General features: G+C 49.8%; 6 protein-coding genes across 6 annotated transcripts; 2 read left to right on the top strand and 4 right to left on the bottom strand.

The window, feature by feature from the left end:
* Positions 1–255: 255 nt before the first annotated feature.
* BP5553_09453 (Uncharacterized protein) lies at positions 256–975 on the top strand (the record flags this gene model as incomplete). The annotated part of the gene is made up of 1 exon (XM_032018076.1): positions 256–975. One exon carries the CDS (start codon positions 256–258, stop codon positions 973–975), a length of 720 nt encoding a protein of 239 aa, XP_031865983.1.
* Positions 976–1924: 949 nt separating this feature from the next.
* Positions 1925–5169, top strand: BP5553_09452 (Med5-domain-containing protein; the record flags this gene model as incomplete). Its single annotated transcript, XM_032018075.1, has 4 exons — positions 1925–2854; positions 2902–2964; positions 3010–3522; positions 3571–5169. 4 exons carry the CDS (start codon positions 1925–1927, stop codon positions 5167–5169), a joined length of 3105 nt encoding a protein of 1034 aa, XP_031865982.1.
* Positions 5170–5897: 728 nt separating this feature from the next.
* Positions 5898–8064, bottom strand: BP5553_09451 (Succinate dehydrogenase [ubiquinone] flavoprotein subunit, mitochondrial; the record flags this gene model as incomplete). The annotated part of the gene is made up of 3 exons (XM_032018074.1): positions 5898–7616; positions 7744–7834; positions 7886–8064. The coding sequence occupies 3 exons, from the start codon at positions 8062–8064 to the stop codon at positions 5898–5900; spliced, it is 1989 nt and encodes a 662-aa protein (XP_031865981.1).
* A 1106-nt stretch (positions 8065–9170) lies between these two features.
* Positions 9171–10733, bottom strand: BP5553_09450 (Glutamate dehydrogenase; the record flags this gene model as incomplete). The annotated part of the gene is made up of 4 exons (XM_032018073.1): positions 9171–9908; positions 9967–10253; positions 10309–10584; positions 10688–10733. 4 exons carry the CDS (start codon positions 10731–10733, stop codon positions 9171–9173), a joined length of 1347 nt encoding a protein of 448 aa, XP_031865980.1.
* A 3458-nt stretch (positions 10734–14191) lies between these two features.
* Positions 14192–15172, bottom strand: BP5553_09449 (uncharacterized protein; the record flags this gene model as incomplete). Its single annotated transcript, XM_032018072.1, has 2 exons — positions 14192–14581; positions 14714–15172. 2 exons carry the CDS (start codon positions 15170–15172, stop codon positions 14192–14194), a joined length of 849 nt encoding a protein of 282 aa, XP_031865979.1.
* A 2913-nt stretch (positions 15173–18085) lies between these two features.
* Positions 18086–19738, bottom strand: BP5553_09448 (Uncharacterized protein; the record flags this gene model as incomplete). Its single annotated transcript, XM_032018071.1, has 2 exons — positions 18086–18862; positions 18914–19738. The coding sequence occupies 2 exons, from the start codon at positions 19736–19738 to the stop codon at positions 18086–18088; spliced, it is 1602 nt and encodes a 533-aa protein (XP_031865978.1).
* Between the last annotated feature and the right edge of the window lie 86 nt (positions 19739–19824).

Raw genomic sequence — 19824 nt, 5'->3', positions numbered from 1 at the left:
TCTCGTCATATGTAGCCAGCGCTCAATTGGGCGAAGAGTCAAAGCGCCATAACCCCTCCATCCTCCTGCTTGACGCACCCAACTTGGAACTCCACGTTGATAGAGGCCATCCGGCAGGCCTCCCTGGAACTATTGTCCTGGGGTGCGTCTTCTCGGAGGTATGTCCGGTGTCTGCACTTCGCTCTGCCATTTATTGAACCTCTGCCTAGTTCTTTACACACAGCCAGCTGATAAGTGTCCGTTCTGAATAGAAGTATGGCGTCCAGCTCGCAAGCCGGCCCATTACCCCAAGAACTTCAGCCGTCCTCCCTCCTACATTATGGATGGCCTACGACAGGCGAGCACGGTGTCACGACCCCTGAGTTCGACATATTCAACTGGTACTCGCATTTCCAAAGCTGCCACCGGTACTTCCTCGATGTCGCCCAACACACCCACCAGGTCCAGGCGCTGGCAGCTTTCATCAATATCCAACTGCCATATCAAAAGCATCCATTTCCCATCACATCATCTGCTACGGCCTCCCCACATCTAAGCGGACCTGAAACGGGGCGCCATCAGCGACAACCACATCATTTCAGCGGTAGCGACAGCGCCGGCCACCCACAAGCTGTTTCCCTTGTACCGTATATACGGCGGCTCGTAGCTACGGGCCATGATTTGCCTCGTGTATTATGTGGGTATTTTGGTGACAATTGGCGTGAAGGAATTGGAGCTTTACATGAAATCGAGCGGCAAAACTACCTGTTCGCGGCAAAGAGTACAAGCTGGATGAAGGTGAAGCAGGCATATGATATGTCGCCGCAAGAGATGGTACCCTTCCTCAAGCCACTGGGAAATGTGACGGAGAAGGAGATCCAGGGTGCAGAGGCAGCGTGGAGCGAGTGGCTCGCGATGCAAGACTGGATGTTGGGACCGCGAGCGCCGGATATAATGAACCTGCCTCCTGGAGGCAAGAGGGAATCACAGGGCTAATATAGAGCGATGGTTTGTGGGGTATTGATCGGCAGCATATGGAATTGGACGTGGCACGAATAATGATTGACTAATAAATATTTTGTTATCATCTTGTTGGGTGGAATTTGTCTTTTTCGGGGGACACCAATAGACATAGAACACATTTTTCGGTTCCAAACGCCTCTAAATATCAAGGAGGGGGCGGACGGACAGCTATGTTTATTAAATCCCAAATCTGCATGATCTATTAATTAACTAATGTCCTTGCCATCTTCGCCATCGTCGTCGTCGTCATTGCCATTGCTTGTCACTATGGTCATCGCTTGTCATCGCTGTGATCGTTGTGATCGTTGTGCCCTTCCTTCTTTCGTAGTTGAATCCGTTGCCATCTCGCGCTTCAATAGAGGACTATTGGATTTTGGAACCGAGCTGCACTCTCCCTTTCTCCTCGTGATCTTCCAGCTTTTGTATATACAAGAGGCAGAGTTGCACATTTATACCTTTAATTGAAGTCTACATTGGTTTTATATCTATAACTCAAAGTTGCCTGGATTTTCTTGCGAGGGAATAAGCGCATTGTTACGGCTTGTATTAGAGTGTATTTAAAACTCGGGATTTCATAGAACCCCATCAAGTTTACTTACTATAAATAATATACTTCCGATGTTTCGTCATGCTACTAGCCGTCTAGTACTTCCCACTCTTAAAAATTTAATCGTAAATTGAGTAGGTATTGTATTTGGAAAGAGTCTAGGCCTGTACGCAGCAGTGGAGAACCGAACGATCGCAGGGCTGAACCATGAGGCCATGACTTTCGCTTCCGCCCACTCGTTGTAACTTCACATCTCCAACATTTGCAACCCTTCGTCGCGCGTATACTCAATAGCGGTCTACATTCCTCCGCTCGATTTGCCAACATTATGCAATTGGTCTCCGCGGCTTCGGCAGCGCGTGATTGAACCCAACGATGTCTGCCCTGTCGACCTGGCGCACCTTCCTCAACCACAGCCTCGCGACACGTCTGGAAGCCCCCGACTTCGAGTCCTACGTTCAGATTCTGGCCTCAAAACACCCTCTGCCTGCGTCGCGGACGAGCGACATTTTCCTGGGGCCTACCGAATCGAACAGCGCCTCCTTGGACCCACGAATACCGAGATATGTCCAGATCCTGCTAGGACTCGAGCTGGTTACTGTGCCGAGTTTATTGAGAGCGTTATTACGGTACTCGACTGCTTCGGGGGCAACCGATGTTGTCCATGGTATAAGTGATAGACAAAGAGAAGGCGGTAAAGATGGAGAGGCACAAGGGCAAAAGAAGGACAGCGTTAAGAGGTGGTCGGATTCATACGCTGCGGAGGAGGTGCTTTTCTACCGATTGGCTAAACATGTCTCGTCTGGCACATCTCCAAAGAATATCCAAGAAGCCGTCGCATTGATTCTAGTATGCATTCAATGGATGGTGGTTGTTGCCAATGCGAATAGCGCTGCTCAGGATGTGCTGGAACTGAGTGGAAGCCACGTGCCTGAGCTGAATGCCCAAATCATGGCGCTGGGCACGCTGGTTGTTGCTGTTGTGGAGAATGCACAGGTGCTAAGTGCGCTAAGTAAAGGAAGTGTGCCTAAAGGAACGGGAAAAGAGCTGTCGGAGACACTGGGGAATTTGATAGCTATCTTGTTGCAGAGCAATCCCCAAAGCCTAAGTGCAGCGAGGTTGGAGGTATTTAGAACGCAAACGCTGGTGTCCATTGAACCTGTGGATAAGAAGGAAATATCCGCCAACAAGGAAATAGATGACATTCTGGATGAGGGCATAGGATTAGGAATCGACAGTGTGGTGGTAGAGGATTTGCCCACTCTAAATTCAAGAGCTGGTTTATATATCTATTTGAACGCATTGGTGAGCAGCTCAACATCATATCCGAGTCATAAACTGACCCATTATAGCTTGTGGGTAGGCCGTTGATCGACGACAATGCCATATTTGCATATCTACATAACCGATATCAGGTAAGTCGTCAGGTCGCTTTCACGATCACAAGCTCATTGCTCTAGGGCGACATCCAATCTACTATGAATGATTTAATTCTTGCGTCTTTTGATATTTTAGCTGATGCTGCGTCCCGGAATGAACGCATTCAAGCTACGACACTCCTGAAATCATTCCTAATTAACAAAGTCCCTTTACTATTAGCAACACTCTCATCGTCGTTATTCCCGCCTCTAACATCCGAGTACTGCATCACAGAGGCACTAAACCACGTTGATACAAACGCTTTCCCGACATTTTCAAATATGTTTGATGAATCGAGTACAAACAATCTGTTTTCTGATTCTGTGCGGCAAGACTTTTGCTTTGCCTGTTGTCTGCATGGTCTCATTGCTGAAACCAGCATCGAGACTCTGTTAGGCGATGTACCGTTGCAAAGTCTTCCAGCTGGCGGGAGATATGTAAAGGATGACTTGGTGCAGCAATATCTATCTGATCCTGAACGAGCAGAAGGGTTGATTGATGAGTTGGAGCATATGGATGGCAACGTGGGTGCTGTTAGCCAAGCGATCACTGAAGTATATATGTCCATTTCTCTTGGTGAGGTGGTGTGTTAACATTCCTAGGTGATGGGAAGGCTATGCAATGACAAGGAAACAATGTCATTGAAAGGTCTTTGCAGCCAACTGGCCAGAAAACCAGCATCTCTCGATGTCATGCTTTTATTTGACAAGCCGACCACGATCCTCCAACCCATCTGCGATGTACTGGATAACTGGCGTTACGACGACGACCAAGGCGAATACCAGCCTGTATATGAGGAGTTTGGCTCGATTTTACTTTTGGTGCTCTCCTTTGCGCATCGATATAATTTGTCAACTTTCGACTGTGGTATCCGTACACCAGACTCTTTTGTCGCGCAACTTCTAACCCATGGCCACCTCAGCCGGGCCATGGAAGATCTCACCGACCAGGAACAAAATCACTTAGATGGTTGGATCAGAGGATTATTTGACAATGAGAGTGGCGGTCTCGGCGATGAATTGATGTCGTCTTGCCCGCCACAGGACTTCTATCTTCTAGTGCCAACCCTCTTCCATCACATTGTCCTAGCCTGTTCAACTAAAAACCTCTCCGATGAAGCCCTCAAAGGAGGACTTGAATATCTAGTCGATACGTTTCTTCTCCCATCTCTTATCCCGGGCATCACATGGCTTTCTGCCCACTTATGGGAATCTCGTGGCGATGCCAACGCTGTACTCCAAATCCTTTCTGCACTCATCATGAACCCAACCTCGATATCTAACAACACCGAGGCATCACAGATGCTAAACTCCATTTTGAACATCATCGCCAAGGATCTAGAGCATAGTCTCCGATGGTTTCAAAAAGCCGAACCATCCCGACAAGACATCGCGCCACTGTTGAAAGCCCTGAGCGGCAACCTGGGCTGGGAGCGTCGTGGTGCCAGCGAGCACACAGAGCTGGAGATATGGACGAGCACAGCTGGCGGAGGACTCACCGCGGCCGTGCGGAACACCATGCAAAACCTTATCCAATGGGGGCTCAACCCAGGGATTAATATCAATCCAGCAAACTACACCCATCGTCAGATCTTGGTCGCAGTCAAGATGCTCGGTGCCAAACGTATCTTGAATGTAATCATCGAGGAGGTCAAAACCCAAGAAGAGACGGGCAATGGTAGTGTAGCCATTGATGTGGCTACAGCTCTTATCTGTGCTCCTGATGCTGCAAGCTGGGATGCTGCTTTCGGAGGTCTGGGTATGCTAGGCGAGAACCCCATACAACCTTTACAAAGGCGTATGAATCTCCGTGAAGCGCTAAAATTCGAGGCGGACAATGCACCCAAGGTCCACAAAACGGACCCTTTCCATGCAGAAACCATCATAAGACTGTATAGGAAAACAGAAGCGCAGTTGGCTATGCCGCAGCAGACGTTGATGGCGGATGATGGCGGACTTGGGGCCTTGGATCAGGCTCTTGATGCCGCTGCAGGTGGGATGGATGTCGATAGCGGGATGGCGGGGGTTGGTATGAGTGATGTTGGCGGAGCTGGTGGACTGGGTGATGCACAGGGAATGGATGGAGTGCTAGGGGATGATCAAGGGCTTATGAGTGGTTTGATGGGGGGGGATCATGGTGGGGACTTGTTGGACGGTTTTGGGGATGGACAGGATTTGGGGGATGGGATGGGGTTTGCGTAAATCTTTTGGTCGTTTGATGCTCTCTATTGGGGAACGCTAGTATTGACTAGGAAATCTGGAGGAATTGATCTTGGCTTTAGATAAGGCGCCTACTGGTAGGAAGCCTAGAATACCCCTAGAATATAATTATATCCATATGGACGGAGGAGGAGAATTAAGTAGAAAGATATGTTAAATGTCCGTATGGGGCTTTAGTGTCTCTCACTTTCCTTTGATTTTAGCTCAAGCCTAAGCCTGCGTCGTCTCTTTCGCGGACGCGTAAGTTTGTAATTTGGTAGTATTTTAGTAAACATTATGCTAGTATGGGGAAACTATCGATCTGAAAGCCTAAGGTATTGATGTACCTATAGAGAAAGAGGTTACATCATATCACGTGACCGAATATTATTCCCGAAAATAGCAGTGGACATGCTTTTGTTTGCATGTCGCGTTTTGGGCATCTGAACGGTTCGGAAGCGATTAGGGGGCGATTTAAGCAAGGAGCTCGAGGAAGCAAGCAAAATAAGAAATGCGAGGACACCTTGGAACCGAGAGGAGTCGTAGTCTAGATGGATTTGTTGCCTAGCCAGCATAGCCCACCTCGACGGCCTTCAAAATAACGAGAGTATGTCTACGACATCTCCCACAATTTATTTAAAACTGAGATCCATACCTATCCGAGGAGTAAAAAAAAGCAAACGAAAACTCCTTGGGAAGCCTAAATCTATCTTATACATTTTATTTCTATTCTAATATGATCTCGTCATAGGCGGCACACTAGCACACTCAGTCTCATCCAGGGTATTCATAACAACATCCCTATATCCAAGCCTTACATCCTCTCCCTCCTTCTGCCAACTCAGCGTATGATGCATCCAGCGCGCATCATCACGGTCGGGGAAATCCTCCCTTGCATGACTCCCGCGACTCTCCGTCCTATCCAACGCACTCCTCGCGGTCTGACTTGCACACGTTAGTAAATTCCGCATCTCCAGCGTCTCAACCAGATCGCTGTTCCAGATCAGACTCCTATCCGTCACACTGAGGCGTTCGAGGAAATCCCGCTCGACCTGCTGCACGGAGGAGTAGCCCGAGGAGAGGGAGTCGTGCGTGCGGAACACGGCGATGTCGGTTTGCATTGCTTTCTGCATGTCGAGACGGAGCTTAGCGCTGGGGATATCGCCTGAAGCGGTTCTTATCCTCTCGAGGTCCTCCAGGGATTGATTGCCCGCGTCTTCTGGAGCTTGAATATGTGGTGCTCCCTTGTCGTTATTTTCCGCGATGTGTAAAGCTGCCGCTCTGCCAAACACTACGATATCAAGTAATGAATTGGCCCCAAGACGATTCGCGCCGTGGACCGAGACACATGCTGCCTCGCCAGCGGCATATAGGCCTTGGACTGTCTTCTCCTTCCCATCTTCAGCGACGGATATCACCTGGCCTTTGTAATTCGTAGGGATACCACCCATGCAATAATGAACCGTTGGGAGCACCGGGATGGGCTCTTTGGTAATATCTATGCCGGAGAAGATACTTGCCGTTTCCGCAATACCGGGGAGTCGCTCGCGGATGATTTCCTTGGGTAGGTGGGAGAGTTGGAGGTGGATATGGTCTTTTTCTGGTCCGCAGCCGCGCCCGGCTTTGATCTCCATGTTCATTGAGCGCGAGACTACGTCTCGGGATGCGAGATCCTTTGCTGTGGGCGCATAGCGCTCCATGAAGCGCTCCCCATTTCCGTTTAATAAGTACCCACCTTCGCCCCGAGCGCCTTCGGTGATGAGCACTCCAGCGCCGTAGATGCCGGAAGGGTGGAATTGTACGAATTCCATGTCTTGGTTTGGCAAGCCTGCTCGTGCTACCATGGCGTTTCCATCGCCGGTGGAGGTATGTGCTGATGTGCAAGAGAAATACGCTCTTCCGTAGCCTCCCGTGGCGAGGACGGTGTTCCGCGCAAACATCCTATGGATCGTCCCATCTTCCATGCTCAAACATATCACGCCCGCGCAAGCCCCGTCGACCATTATGAGGTCCAGGGCGAAATACTCGATAAAAAAGTTAGTATCATGCTTCAGACTCTGACCGTACAGCGTGTGCAACATAGCATGGCCGGTTCGATCTTCAGCACATGCTGTCCGGTACGCCTGCCCTCCTTTGCCGTAGTTTAAGGATTGGCCTCCTAGGGCACGTTGGTAGATCCGTCCATCTTCCGTCCGAGAGAAAGCCATGCCGTAGTTTTCTAGCTCATAGACGGCTTTGGAGGCTTCGCGCGTCATGTAGTGGATTGCGTCTTGGTCACCTAACCAATCGCTCCCCTTGACTGTGTCGTACATGTGCCAGCGCCAATCATCTAGAATCCTATAAGTATTTCTAGGGGTTCCTGATAATGGGGATGATGTACCTTCTGTCATATTCCCCAGAGCTGCATTTATACCTCCTTGGGCGGCAACGGTATGGGATCGAGTAGGGAACTATAAAGGGGGGTTAATCACATGACAATATATGAACCTTAGATCTAGAACTCCTCAAAACAACCCCAAGAAAGCCCTTGATAACGAAACAAACGAACAGAAGATCGAGAAAAGGTATAAAACATACCAGTTTAGTTATACAAGCAGTCTCCAACCCCGACTCGGCCAACCCAACAGCCGCACGTAGACCGGCCCCTCCAGCACCAACAACAATCGCACTACCAAACGAATGAGCCTCAATCCGACAAACGCAGCAAAGGAATACATACTCATAATGGTGATCAGCCACCGGATATTTCAACCCCTTCCCGGCCCTCGTCGACGCCTTCCTCCTTTGAGCCCGAGTCTGAGTCTGAGTCTGAGTCTGAATCCCAAAACCCCTCCTCGCAGTGCATCTCGGCGTAGTATTCCCCAGTGCCGTCCCGCACGCGCGCAGTAAGCATTTCATCCTTCTCTTACTATCCTATCCTATCCCCGGAATATCAAGAACTTGCACAGCGCAGGGAAATTCTTCATAGTGAGGAAAGGGGGTCCTTTTTGAACTACGTGGTAGAGGGGCAGTCGTCGGTTATAGGGTTGGTGGGGTGGTCGGGAATAACTTCGCGCCAAGGATGGATGGGCCATGTCGGCTTTATGCTTTAAGGGTGACTTTTTTTTGGTGGGAGAGACTTTTTTGGCATGAGTGTATATCAATTACGCAGTATAGCAAAGCTGGAGTTTTGTCGGAGCTGTTTTTCTGGGAAGGGAAGAAGGGTTGGCTGAGGAAATACTTGATTCCGATCCTTCCCGCGAGTGAAGCCTCGGTCTTAGATTTGGGAGTGAGTGGCCCTCCCACGACAGCAGGATACCCCGCCATGAACATATGATGTTAAGGATTGCTTGATTAGGTATGGCCCTTTTCTTTTCTCAATTGTTAAAAGGTTCTTGTTCAAGTTAGGCTCAAGGGTGTCTGATGATTTACAACTGCATGAGGCCAATTGGCTACTGGAGAATAGCCACTCATGTACTGAAAGCTTGGTTTTGAGCTTAATTGCTTTTCGGTACGTACTATACAACCAATAACTCGATACCTATATAGGGTATTACGATCTTAGTAGAGCATGAAACTATCGACTCGAAATCACTACTAATGAGACTTAGGATCTAGTTACCATCAGCATACAAAAGTCACTGACGAGGAACACAAAGGTTACTTTATATAAATGTTTTTTTTAACTATGGTATTTACAAAGTAGCGTGGCCATAAACCATCGCTACCCATCATCATATCCTAACCGATCGCTATCCCAAGCAGATAACCCCCACCGGCTAACAAAAAAAAACATCCAACCAGCCCAAAAAGATTCGTTGTTTATCCCCAAAACATGGCGCCTTGCAAAGATGAAAAGCTAGCAAGCAAACAAAAAAGGGGGGTATGGCAGCCGGCAATTTTCCCAAAAAACCAAACTACAACAGACTCGGTCTGCGTCCCTTCGCTCATACATCGTCAATTTCGCACCACCAATGCACGCACGCGCTTTTAGTATCAAACCAAAAAAGAGCAGAACGGCCAATCTACCACCAATCGCCCTGGTCGTGCATGGCAGCCGCGACCTTGACGAAGCCGGCAATGTTGCTACCGGCAACCAGCGATGGGAACTCTCCTTCCCCGCCCTTGACGTACTTCTTCGCGGTCTCGACTCCGTTCTTGAACGCAGCCTCCATGATGCCCTTGAGCTTCTCGTCGACCTCCTCGGCGGACCAGCTCATGCGCTGCGAGTTCTGGGCCATCTCGAGTCCGGAAACGGCAACACCGCCGGCGTTGGCGGCCTTGCCGGGTGCGTACCAGATTGCCTTGTCCTGCTGGCTTCGGCGGTTGGCCTCGAATACATCGATAGCCTCCTGTGTGCAGCCCATGTTGGAGCCCTCGGCGATGAAGCGCGCGCCCGAGGCGATCAGGGCCTCGGCTTCCTCCTTGCTGACCTCGTTTTGGGTGGCGCAGGGGAGCGCAACGTCAACCTGGACGTGAGTCCAGGGACGGACACCAGCGATGTATCTGTGTTTGCCTTGGTAGTCGGTGAGCGACTGGCGCTTGACCTTCAACGCGGCAATAACCTGGATGTCGTCGGGGGTGATGGGGGAGTCGGTGCTGGCGATGAGCGAGCCGTTGCTGTCGGAAAGGGAGACGACGGTTGCACCCAGCTCGATACACTTCAGCGCAGCGTATTGGGCGACGTTTCCGGAGCCGGAAATGGCGACGGTCTTGCCTTGGAATGAACCTTGGCCGGTATATGCGATCATGTGATTGACATACTGTTTAAATCTCTGTTAGCGGAGGTTATAGGGGAAAAAGGACGCAAGGAGCACGAACGTAGACGAGACCATATCCAGTCGCCTCAGGACGGATCAAACTTCCTCCCCAGTTGCCACCCTTTCCAGTGAGAACACCCTCCCACTTGTTGGTCTGCGCCTTATAAGCGCCGAAGAGCCATCCGATCTCACGTCCGGAAACACCAATATCTCCTGCTGGGACATCGGTATCTGCGCCGATGTGCTTGCTCAGCTCACGCATGAAGGCCACGCAGAATTTACGGATCTCATTGTCAGACTTTCCCTTGGGGTCGAAATCAGCTCCTCCCTTGCCACCTCCAATGTTCACTATTTCGGATATCAGTTGGAAGTTCCATGGCTAACCAATGGAGCAAGAACTTACAGCCAGTCAGGGCATTCTTGAAGACCTGCTCGAAGCCCAAGAACTTCAAAACGGACAGATTGACCGTGGGGTGGAATCGGAGACCTCCCTTGTAGGGGCCGAGGGCGGAGTTGAACTGGACTCTGTAGCCGCGGTTGACCTGGGGCTGGAGGTTGTCATCCTCCCAGACGACGCGGAACTGGATGACGCGCTCGGGGATGGAGACGATCTTCAGGGCAGTTCTGTACTCGGGGCTCTGCTCGAAGAGGGTGCTATTATCGAGGGTGGAGACGAGTTCTGTGAGGGAGGCGAATTGTCAGTCTACTTGTTGATTTTGATTTTTGATATATTCGCAATGGCCGGGTCCAGGTTATGGGTGGGGGAGGGGGGATCAAATTACCATTATAGGCCTGCTCGAACTCGGGCTCGGTTGGAAGGTTAGACATGGTGGTGGGTGGGTGGGTTGGTGATATGAAGAACAGCTACGTCTCTGGGAGTGAACTCAAAGGCAAGGAAGTTCGGTAGGCTTGAATGGCGAGGCGGAGGTTCGAGAGACAGAGAGTGAGTGAAGATGGCGAGGGAATGGTTTTCTCGGAAGAGAAGAGGGACGGGCAGTTCTTTTATGTAGAGTGTGGTGGGGTGGGGGGGGTGGAAGCTTGGAACCTAGAAAGTTATTTAGAAGGCTTGTCGGAGCGAGGAAGCCAGGGGACGACGTGGATTGGGGGGGGGGAGGAGGATGGGGAGCCACAACCACGCACCCGGACCAACCAATAATGCAGATCGGAGCTGGGTGTCTGGTAGAGGAAAAGAAGGCTGTGGCGGCGGATATCAGGGGTGCTGGGTTAATTGACGTGTGGTGAATCTACTGCACTGGGGGGGCGAGGAAGGGGGGAAGGGCTGTCTCTTATACACATCTAGATGTGTATAAGAGACAGGCAGAGGGGCAGAGGGGCAGAGGGGAGGGATTTGCATTAAGCATTCGGATTCTGCCTGGTGTTGGATTTGCAACTTTTCCATACTCCGTAGGCGCTCGTAGGGCCATCCAGCGACGTCGGTGGTTTTGGGTTATCTAGAAGGGCCACCTAGTTCGAGGCGACTACGGAGGTACAGCCCATAAGTATAGTAATAGCGCTAGCAGGGATCTCACTTTACTCCCCTTGCATCACAACCACAACGCATCACCAAAACGTGAAAAAGGAGAAGTGTATAGTCCTCCTCATTAGCATTATTTTCGTGCTTAAATGAAGTTTTTTGGTTGTGTATATCAAAAGTTATCAAGTGTTGAAATCGCCTGTTGCGTTCAGACCCTTGTCCGCTGTTACTATACTTATGGGCTGTACCTCCGTAGAGACTAGAGCATCAAGCTACGTACGCATCCGGGATTTCCCTCTGCGATGAACTGTTCGAAGGTCTGCAAACCGCCACGGGTGGTCCAATGGGAGGGGAGCTATAGCCATTAGTCCCATCTGCTTGTTGCATCTTTTCTATCGCCGCGATCGGGGGGGCTGGATGGGATGGGACGGGGGGAGGGGCCACCGTTGTGCATCGAGGACGTGGGGCAAAGACGGGGTGGTGTATTTCTTTATACAGTGCTCCGAGTACTATTCTTATTCTTCTTATTATACGAAGTACAGTACAGTACAGTACTATGATAATCTCCCCAGCGGATTGGTACATGTAACCGTCTAGAGTAATACATGGTGCATACAGTACAGTAGTTACTCCATCCATACAGTAATAAGCTATTGGTACCGCACACAGCGTACAAAGTTCTGTACAGCGTACGACGAGGGGGGGGCCAACCCAGGAATGCTTCCATCTGCATTCTTCCCCTAGGTACACTGCAGACCGACTGCACCCAAACTGCACCGCCTGCACCCCAATCTGCAACCCGGCTGCACCCATCTGCATCGTCTGCACCGCCTTGCACCCGCGGAAGCAGCTGCCGATGGCGTTGATAAAAGGCCGATGTCATTGATGTTATCGCGGCGCGGTGGTTGGCCAATGCAAACAGCGCCACCGGCTGCACGCGATGTGGGCGGTGGAAGCGAGCCTCGGCGGGCGGCAGGGGGGGCCTGCAGCGAGGGCAAGGGGAGTTCGGGGCGGATAGCCCGATGGGAACAGGGAGGAGATAAAGACACGATGATACCCATTACCCATTATCCATTTTCCATTACCCATTACCCGTTATCCATGAATAATGATTACATTCCCTCGATTCCCCCATTATCCATTCTCCATTCTCCATTCCCCATTATTCCCCATAATTTGCATGTACCGTACCGTACCGTACGTGTACTTTAATTTGTACAGTACCCCATTCTTCACCCTTCTCCAGGTTTAATCATGCCAGTTAGTGCGTGCTGTCAATAGTAAATGTTCTGGGACTTGTAGACGGGAAGTGAAGTGTTCTTCTGCGGCTCCCCCGGCCCCATCGGGAGGAATCGGGACGGTGGTCTCTTCGCCAGAGTCGCCACTCTCGCCACTCCCACCAAGTCCCAGGTACCGCAACTCGTACCAAGTAATCCGTACAATACCAAGTATTCGGGCCTTCGTACCTTCTGCGTGCAGTACATACTACGTAGTAACTCCGTACTCTACAGAGTCTGCTCCAAGCCTCCAACCTCCAAGTTCAGCGCTCCAGGCTCCATACAGCACTCCGTAAGTACCTCCGTACCCTCGGCTTCCCCTTCAGGTCGTACGTCTTTTTCTCTCGGTGGCATCTTCTTGTATATACCTACTTACTCACTGCGGCGCTTCTCGCTCGCTCCAGGGCAATTAAAAGTCGTGCATTCTATACAGGATGTACTATATCTAAAATGTACATGTACAGTACATACGAGTACTGTAAGCCCCATTATTGTAGCCTCCCCTACCCTTTCCCTCGGACTCTCTCCCCCGTTCCAATAAAACTCGAGGCAAAAAACAAAGGGGACCTGGACCTCACTCCTTCGCAGTTGTTTGTTGTTTGTTGTCAACTTTGTCACCCAGTTCTGGACCCGCCCCGGCCGCTGCCACACGCACAAATTCCCGATGCAGGGAGTTGGGCTCTGGGTGTATCACCGGTCTCGGACAGCCTTTAATACTCGAGTACAGCTGCGTGCAGGCGTCCAACCTTGACCTCCCTACAACCCTGACACCCACCCACATGCAGCGATGCAGAGCATTGTAGGGGTCCTCGGCGCTGGTTGACCCGCTGCTTCAGACGAGGCCAGCCATACAGAAGCCAGCAAGTATCCCCAATATGGTTCTTTTTTCCAATATTTCTCTTTCCACCGACCGCCCTCAGCCTCGTCCGCCCTCCGCTAGTCATCCACCCGGAGTCCCCCGCCGCGCCCGAGTCGGACCCTCTGCAGAGTTCAATCTCCGCTTCTCCTGCGTCGGTGTTGGTGTCGGTTCCTTATCTTGCCCGCCCAGTCCTACACATTTCAATTACCAACAGCAAGGTCGGGATCCGCCGGGTGCAGCCTCGGGGCGGCCTGCACCGCGTCACCACCATTTTTCATTATTGTTCTTATTACTATTTCATTTCATTTATCCTCGTCCTCCATCCTCATTTCTCGCCATCGGTCCGGATAGCCCACCGCTCACCGGTGCTTACCTTGCCTTGCCTGACTTTCTTCGTATTCAGGTCGCCGTTCTGCGGTCCGATTTCGAATTTCATGTACAGCACATACATACACTACCCAGGTAGCTAAGGTGGGCAAGAAGGGGTTTGTTTGCCCGACTTCAACCAAACAAAAACTTCCACATTGTTCAGGCAGGATCTCAGGGTCTCGGGGTCTCGGGGCACAAAATATTCAAATCCTCCATGTGCTTCCACCAGGCGCGCTGCGAGTTTGTCTTGTCGTCAAAAAAAAAAAAGTATCGTCAAGTTAGGGATGGTGTCTGCAGGAAGTGTCCTCTAATCCGCATCAGTGGGATCCCAATCCGTGACCAGCACCTCGTCCAGGCCATCCAAAGTTTTCATATCCTCCGCGTCAATCTCTAACCCATCCACAGCCGCATTGCTCACCATCCGCTCCTTATTCACGCTCTTGGGCAACGGCACATATCCATGCTGCAAGCTCCATTTCACCATCAGCTGCGCCCAGGTACAGCTATATTTCTTGGACAGCTGGACAATGGTCGGGTGGCTCATACGCAATGTTCGAGCCAGCGGCGCGTACGCCTCGATCACGATGCCGTGCTGCTTGCAGAACTGAACGATGTCTGTTCTTGTGTTGAACGGATGCACCTCGATTTGGTTGACCGCTGGGATGAGTTTGGGTTTTGAGTCGAGGAGTTCTTGGAGCTGAGAGGGATGGGTATCAGCGTGCATCCAAGATTGGCTCTCTCGCTCACTCGCTCACCCCCAAGAGCCAACAACAAACGAAACAAAAACATTCAAAAACGGGTACAAATGAGATATAGGGGAAATACTCACATGTCTAACCCCAAAATTACTAACCCCACCAGCTCTGATCTCGCCCTCCTTCGCCGCATCCGCCACGGCCCTCCAACACTCCAACCTGATCTCCTTCCCGCCATACGGACTATGCAGCAAATACAAATCCAAATACCCCAACCCGCTCTCCTTCGCACTCTCCCTAATCTTCCTCCTCGTCTCCTCATACCCCACATTACTCATCAACTTCGTCGTAAACCACACATCCTCCCTCGTCAATCCCTTCTGCGCAGCCACATAGGAGCTAATCCCCTGGCCGACCTCCCGCTCATTCTCATACCACTCCGCCGAGTCGAACGCCCGGTAGCCAGCCTCGAGCGCGTGCGTTACCGCTTGTACGCACTCATCTCCCATGGTCATGTAGACACCGAGATGGAGCCGGGGCATTTTAAGGCCATTGTTTAGCAGGATGGTGCTGCTGAGGATTTTTGACGTCATGTTGTTGTTGTTTTTATAGAGCTGGCTGATTTCTTCTTCTGTGTCTTTCAATAATACTGGTGATTTGAGTTATTCTAGGTAGGTGCAAAGTAAACTGAATTGAGGGACTACCTATTATGAGAGGATGGCCCCGCCAGCACAGAGGTTAAGTGGGATGGATGTTAGGTTCCCCACGGGGAATCTTCGGGGAATTAATGTACCTACCTTAGGTATCTTTTCTATTTATTCTACATGACGTAGGGGGCTTGTAAGCGAGCTAGCTAAGATATACCTATGAGGTTTATCCGATCTATGGTCAATTACCAAGGCGAGAATTCATCGACTTGTTATAAATTCAAGGCTACGATAGATTCTCGTTACGTATTATGAATTTTCCATTGAATTAACCTGAAATCTGGCCAGGACTGAATTGAATTCTTGTACGTGGTGAGGATTGGTCATGTCATGTGACTAGATTGGCCTCCGGTTATATGATAAAACAAATTGTTAGTTGTGTCGGTTTGGGATTTATAATTAGATGTTGGTTTTTTTGTTGAAGATGTAATATAATGCTCGGAATTAGTAGGGAGGAAATATAGTGTTGAGAAAGAAGCATTGGAGTACTACGTGGTTAGAGTAGTAATGGTAAAATACTAATAAATTATCTATTTGAAATAAAAAGAAAAGGAAATAGATGTAGATTTTGGATTTCTACTAATAGTAGCGATTAAGTGGAATTATCCTCTAACTATCAAGGAATAGGTTATACGTAGGAAGGAGTGTGGTTGGTTTGTAGGGTATTGCGCGTTTGCGAATATAAAAATAAAGAGGGAGGGGGGGGGTGGAAATTATGGTTTAATTAACGAGTTAACAAAATTTATAAAGGGGAGGGGGTTTAACGGGATAATATGTCCACCGCGTATTGAGAAGTCTTTGTGGTTAATAGTGCTGAAGAGGAACTATAAAATAGCAGGGAATATATTCATATTATATCAAGCTCTCGTTTACTTAGCACAGGAATATTCAAAAGTTATTTAAACCATATTTATTATGCCAACCCTTCGACCGAGAAATAAAATGTTAAGTTTAAGAAAATAAACTACATTCGATAGCTGCTTAGTTAAAGCTAGTTTCGTCCAATTCTAGCTTGACAAGAAGATGTCCTGCCTATGGTCGAATGTACCCCGTCGATTCAGCGCCCTGAGCCCCTCCTCGCTTTGACACTTCCGCAACCTCCGTTATAGTTCGCCCTCTAAAAGCTCGGAGATCATAATTGCCAATAGTACATTTTTTATGATCCTCCACAGTTCATTAGTGATTCATCAGTATTATACATATTATAAACTTTTCAAATTTATTCCTGTGCAGGAATTCGTTGCGTAGCAAACCGTACGCCAGCCACCATAACCATCAACTCATCAAATACAAGTGTAGATAGGCATTAAATCCTGTAAAGTATATAACTACTGACTGGCCATAAATAAATGAATATATAAATGCCCTGGAGCGAGTTCATGCTTCAGCCCTCTGTCGTGTGCTCGAAGCATACCTTATATACGTATTCGAGGAATAGGGGTACATATTTGGATTGATATGGATGTACGACATAGCACCTGTAATCCCATGGCCCAATTACGGCTTCTGCCTTTGTGGAAAGTATAGAGTGGAGAAAAGTCATAGTCTGTACTTGATAAACAAGCCGCGGAATGTGAGGGTAACCTGCGCAACGGATGGGCTCTGGCATGTAAAATCTCAGCAAAAGGAATTGAGAGCTATAATTAGGAACGAGGAATGGATATTCAAACCTATCTGCATTTAGGACGGCGAGAAGAAATGTTCGATGAGAGCCTTTGTTTACCAAAAGCTTTGGTCGGAAGGTCGACCTCGCCCAGAGCCTACGTCTGTTAGTTTCAAAGACCTTAATATATTGGGTATCGAGGAGGGACTGGGGGTCTCTTGCATTCCTAGGTTGGGCCGTACGGGAGTACAAGTTGGTTGGAATGGGTTGATCGTCACGAAAATCTGCATTCGAAGGTGGAGAGAACTGATGCCTTGTGCGGGTGGATGGGCGTAAATCGTGACAGCACTCATTCTCGGGACAATTCCCGAGTAAAGAAACGCAGATATGTATAATCTTAAAAATAGGGACGTTCCTGAGAACGACGACCAATATTAATATTTGCGGAATTCGTAACCTGGGTCTCGAAATTGCGGGTTCGATTTTGCAAGCAAACCCACTATGCTGGAGCCTAGTATTTGATATTGCCAACTATGCTATGCAGATTGTTTCTCTAATTGTGAGGTGACTGAGACCGATAGTTAATAGTCGATTCGAGGAGACTAGTTAGAATACGAAATGCACATAGGTTCAGCATCACAATAGGTTTCCCCTGCCTCGGGGTGTAGCCTGCGGTACATCACGTAGAGGTCTCCTGTGATCGGCCAATATCTGATTTACTGCCTCAGTATGTAGCTGCCGCACTTGCTTACTCGACCTGAGACTACCATTTACTCTCATGAATAAAGCCTCGGTGTTTGTTGCATTCCGCACACATCTTCCGCGCTCACGGACTCCCCCACGCCGTCTAGATGACCTTGCACCTACAGCCTAGCCAATCCGAGTAAAGAGAACGCATAATAATCTGTAAAGGCTTCAAAAAGAATCTTAATAGACACCACCAATTTTAGCTTGGTTGATAGATGGAGAAAATTTTCGTAAATTCCATTTCCCCGACTATGATCTATCAACTTCTCTCAGTCAACGCGTAGGTGACGACAAATAGTCCATCCATACTGCCTTATCTCTTTACGAGCAGACATCATCCATATCAAAATAACGCCCGCGGAACGTAACTCCCCAACGCCCCATCCGATTCCCTTTCCAACACCTAGTCCAGGCTTAAAAAAATGTACATGAATAGCAAAGTAGTTTTACTACTGCAATTGTAGCCCCATATCCCTATTCAGCTTATCGCCTAGAACTTTCAACGAACTAACCGCAACGTTGTGCTCTATAGCCCGGGCGGGAAATTCCACCAAAGCGATCCTCAAAGCTGCCCTTGCGGCACTGCCATAAAATGCCAAGAATTTCATCTCATAGTTCTCGATGAGGGATTTGAGAACCATGTATTGCGTGGGAGATGCTTGGTCCGGTGGCGTACTGACTATACTTGCCACGGTTTGCCAATAATGAGTTGGAGGCCACGGGTTTTGAAGTTTCGACTTTGAGAAATCCCTTAGACATAAAGCGGCGTACCCAGCTCCTAGACCGGTCATGCGAGTATTGTGGATTTGATCGGTGACCCAACTGCCGCCCTCCTTTCTCCAGCCCAGCCTTGCTCTCCCTTCTTCCGTTTTCTCGCTGCCTCGAAGTCCGAATAACACCGGGCAGACAACGCGTATTTTGGCGATTAGGATGTCTATGAGCGGTGTGTTGCGCCAGTAGAATTCTTCGCGGGAGAATACTGATACTGCGACTACGCCTACCGGGTCCGCGGCCTTGGGTGCTACACCAGCTTCATCGATGAATTGTGCAACAACGGATTTGGCGAAGACGTTGAGGAGGTAAATAAATAGTGCTGGCATGCTATCGCCATTATACTTGGCTCCTTCGCTGGGTTCGGGTTTTGTGAGCATGACCATGCTCGGATCCGCCGGGGGACTCTGGACCGTTGTGAGGGATTGTCTCAGGAGCTCGACGATCTTGTTAAGCTGGGAAACCCATTAGTTGATATCTTGGAGTTACCAGCAAGGAACACATACCGGTTGTTTATTCGCGCCCTTCCCTTCCGTCAATTGGCCTACTGACTGTCGGATGGCCCGCCGCATTTCTCCCGTTTTCTTTTTGAATGCAACGTTGTGTTTCCCAGCATTGGTAATAAATAGACGTAGTTGCTTTAGGTTCTTGTGTATTTCAATATATCGTTCTACCCCGGGGAGGACATGAGGCTGTGCTGGGGCGCTCGTGGTGGGAATCTGCGGGGGAATTTGCGTAGGAGGTTGAACTGGAGCTGCCTGGGGTTTCGGCACAGGAGGTGCAGGAGCCTGTACTGGAGGTTGAGGCGCTGCCAAAAAAGGCTTCTGAGTCGGCGCTTCACGGGAGACTGGTTCGGGTGGAGGTTGCTGTTTGACTTGGGGCTCTGGTTGTGGAACTGTAGCTGGAGGCTGAGCGGATGTAGGCGGGGTCACTTTTGAGGGCAGAGAGCGAGGAGGGGATGGCGGAGGAGGGGTTGGTTCTCGTGGAGGGGGTTTCGGTATTCGTTTGGCTCGATTCTCAATCTCACGAATGCGAATCTCCTCCAATGCCCGCGCCGTTTCGAGTCGAACCCGTTCTTCCTCTCGCTGGGCGCTTTGTCGCAGCCTTAGCTGGTCCTTCCGGAGCTCATTCAGCTCGTAGGCCTTCAGCGCTATCTCGCGGACTCTGTCATGCTCAACTTGGGCTGCCGCAAGCGCATCCCGGTGGACATCCTCGCTGTTTCGGTTCTGGAAGCGGATATCATGGTCATAGTCGCGGTAGGTAGGGTTTAAGGTGGACCTCCTCAGCAATGATGGAAGCTCGTCGTCATCCTGAGAGGCTCGTTCGCTCATGTCTTCGCAAGTGCATATGGAGGGAGTTATTAAGTGCGGGGGAGCTGCGTGTTTCGAGATCAGAGCTGTGGTGGTGGTGGGGGGGG

Source organism: Venustampulla echinocandica (assembly GCF_003357145.1).
Source record: "Venustampulla echinocandica strain BP 5553 chromosome Unknown scaffold_10, whole genome shotgun sequence".
Lineage (NCBI taxonomy): Eukaryota > Fungi > Ascomycota > Leotiomycetes > Helotiales > Pleuroascaceae > Venustampulla > Venustampulla echinocandica.
The sequence above is the reverse complement of the archived record's forward strand: the minus strand, read 5'-3'. Positions and strand labels throughout refer to the sequence as shown.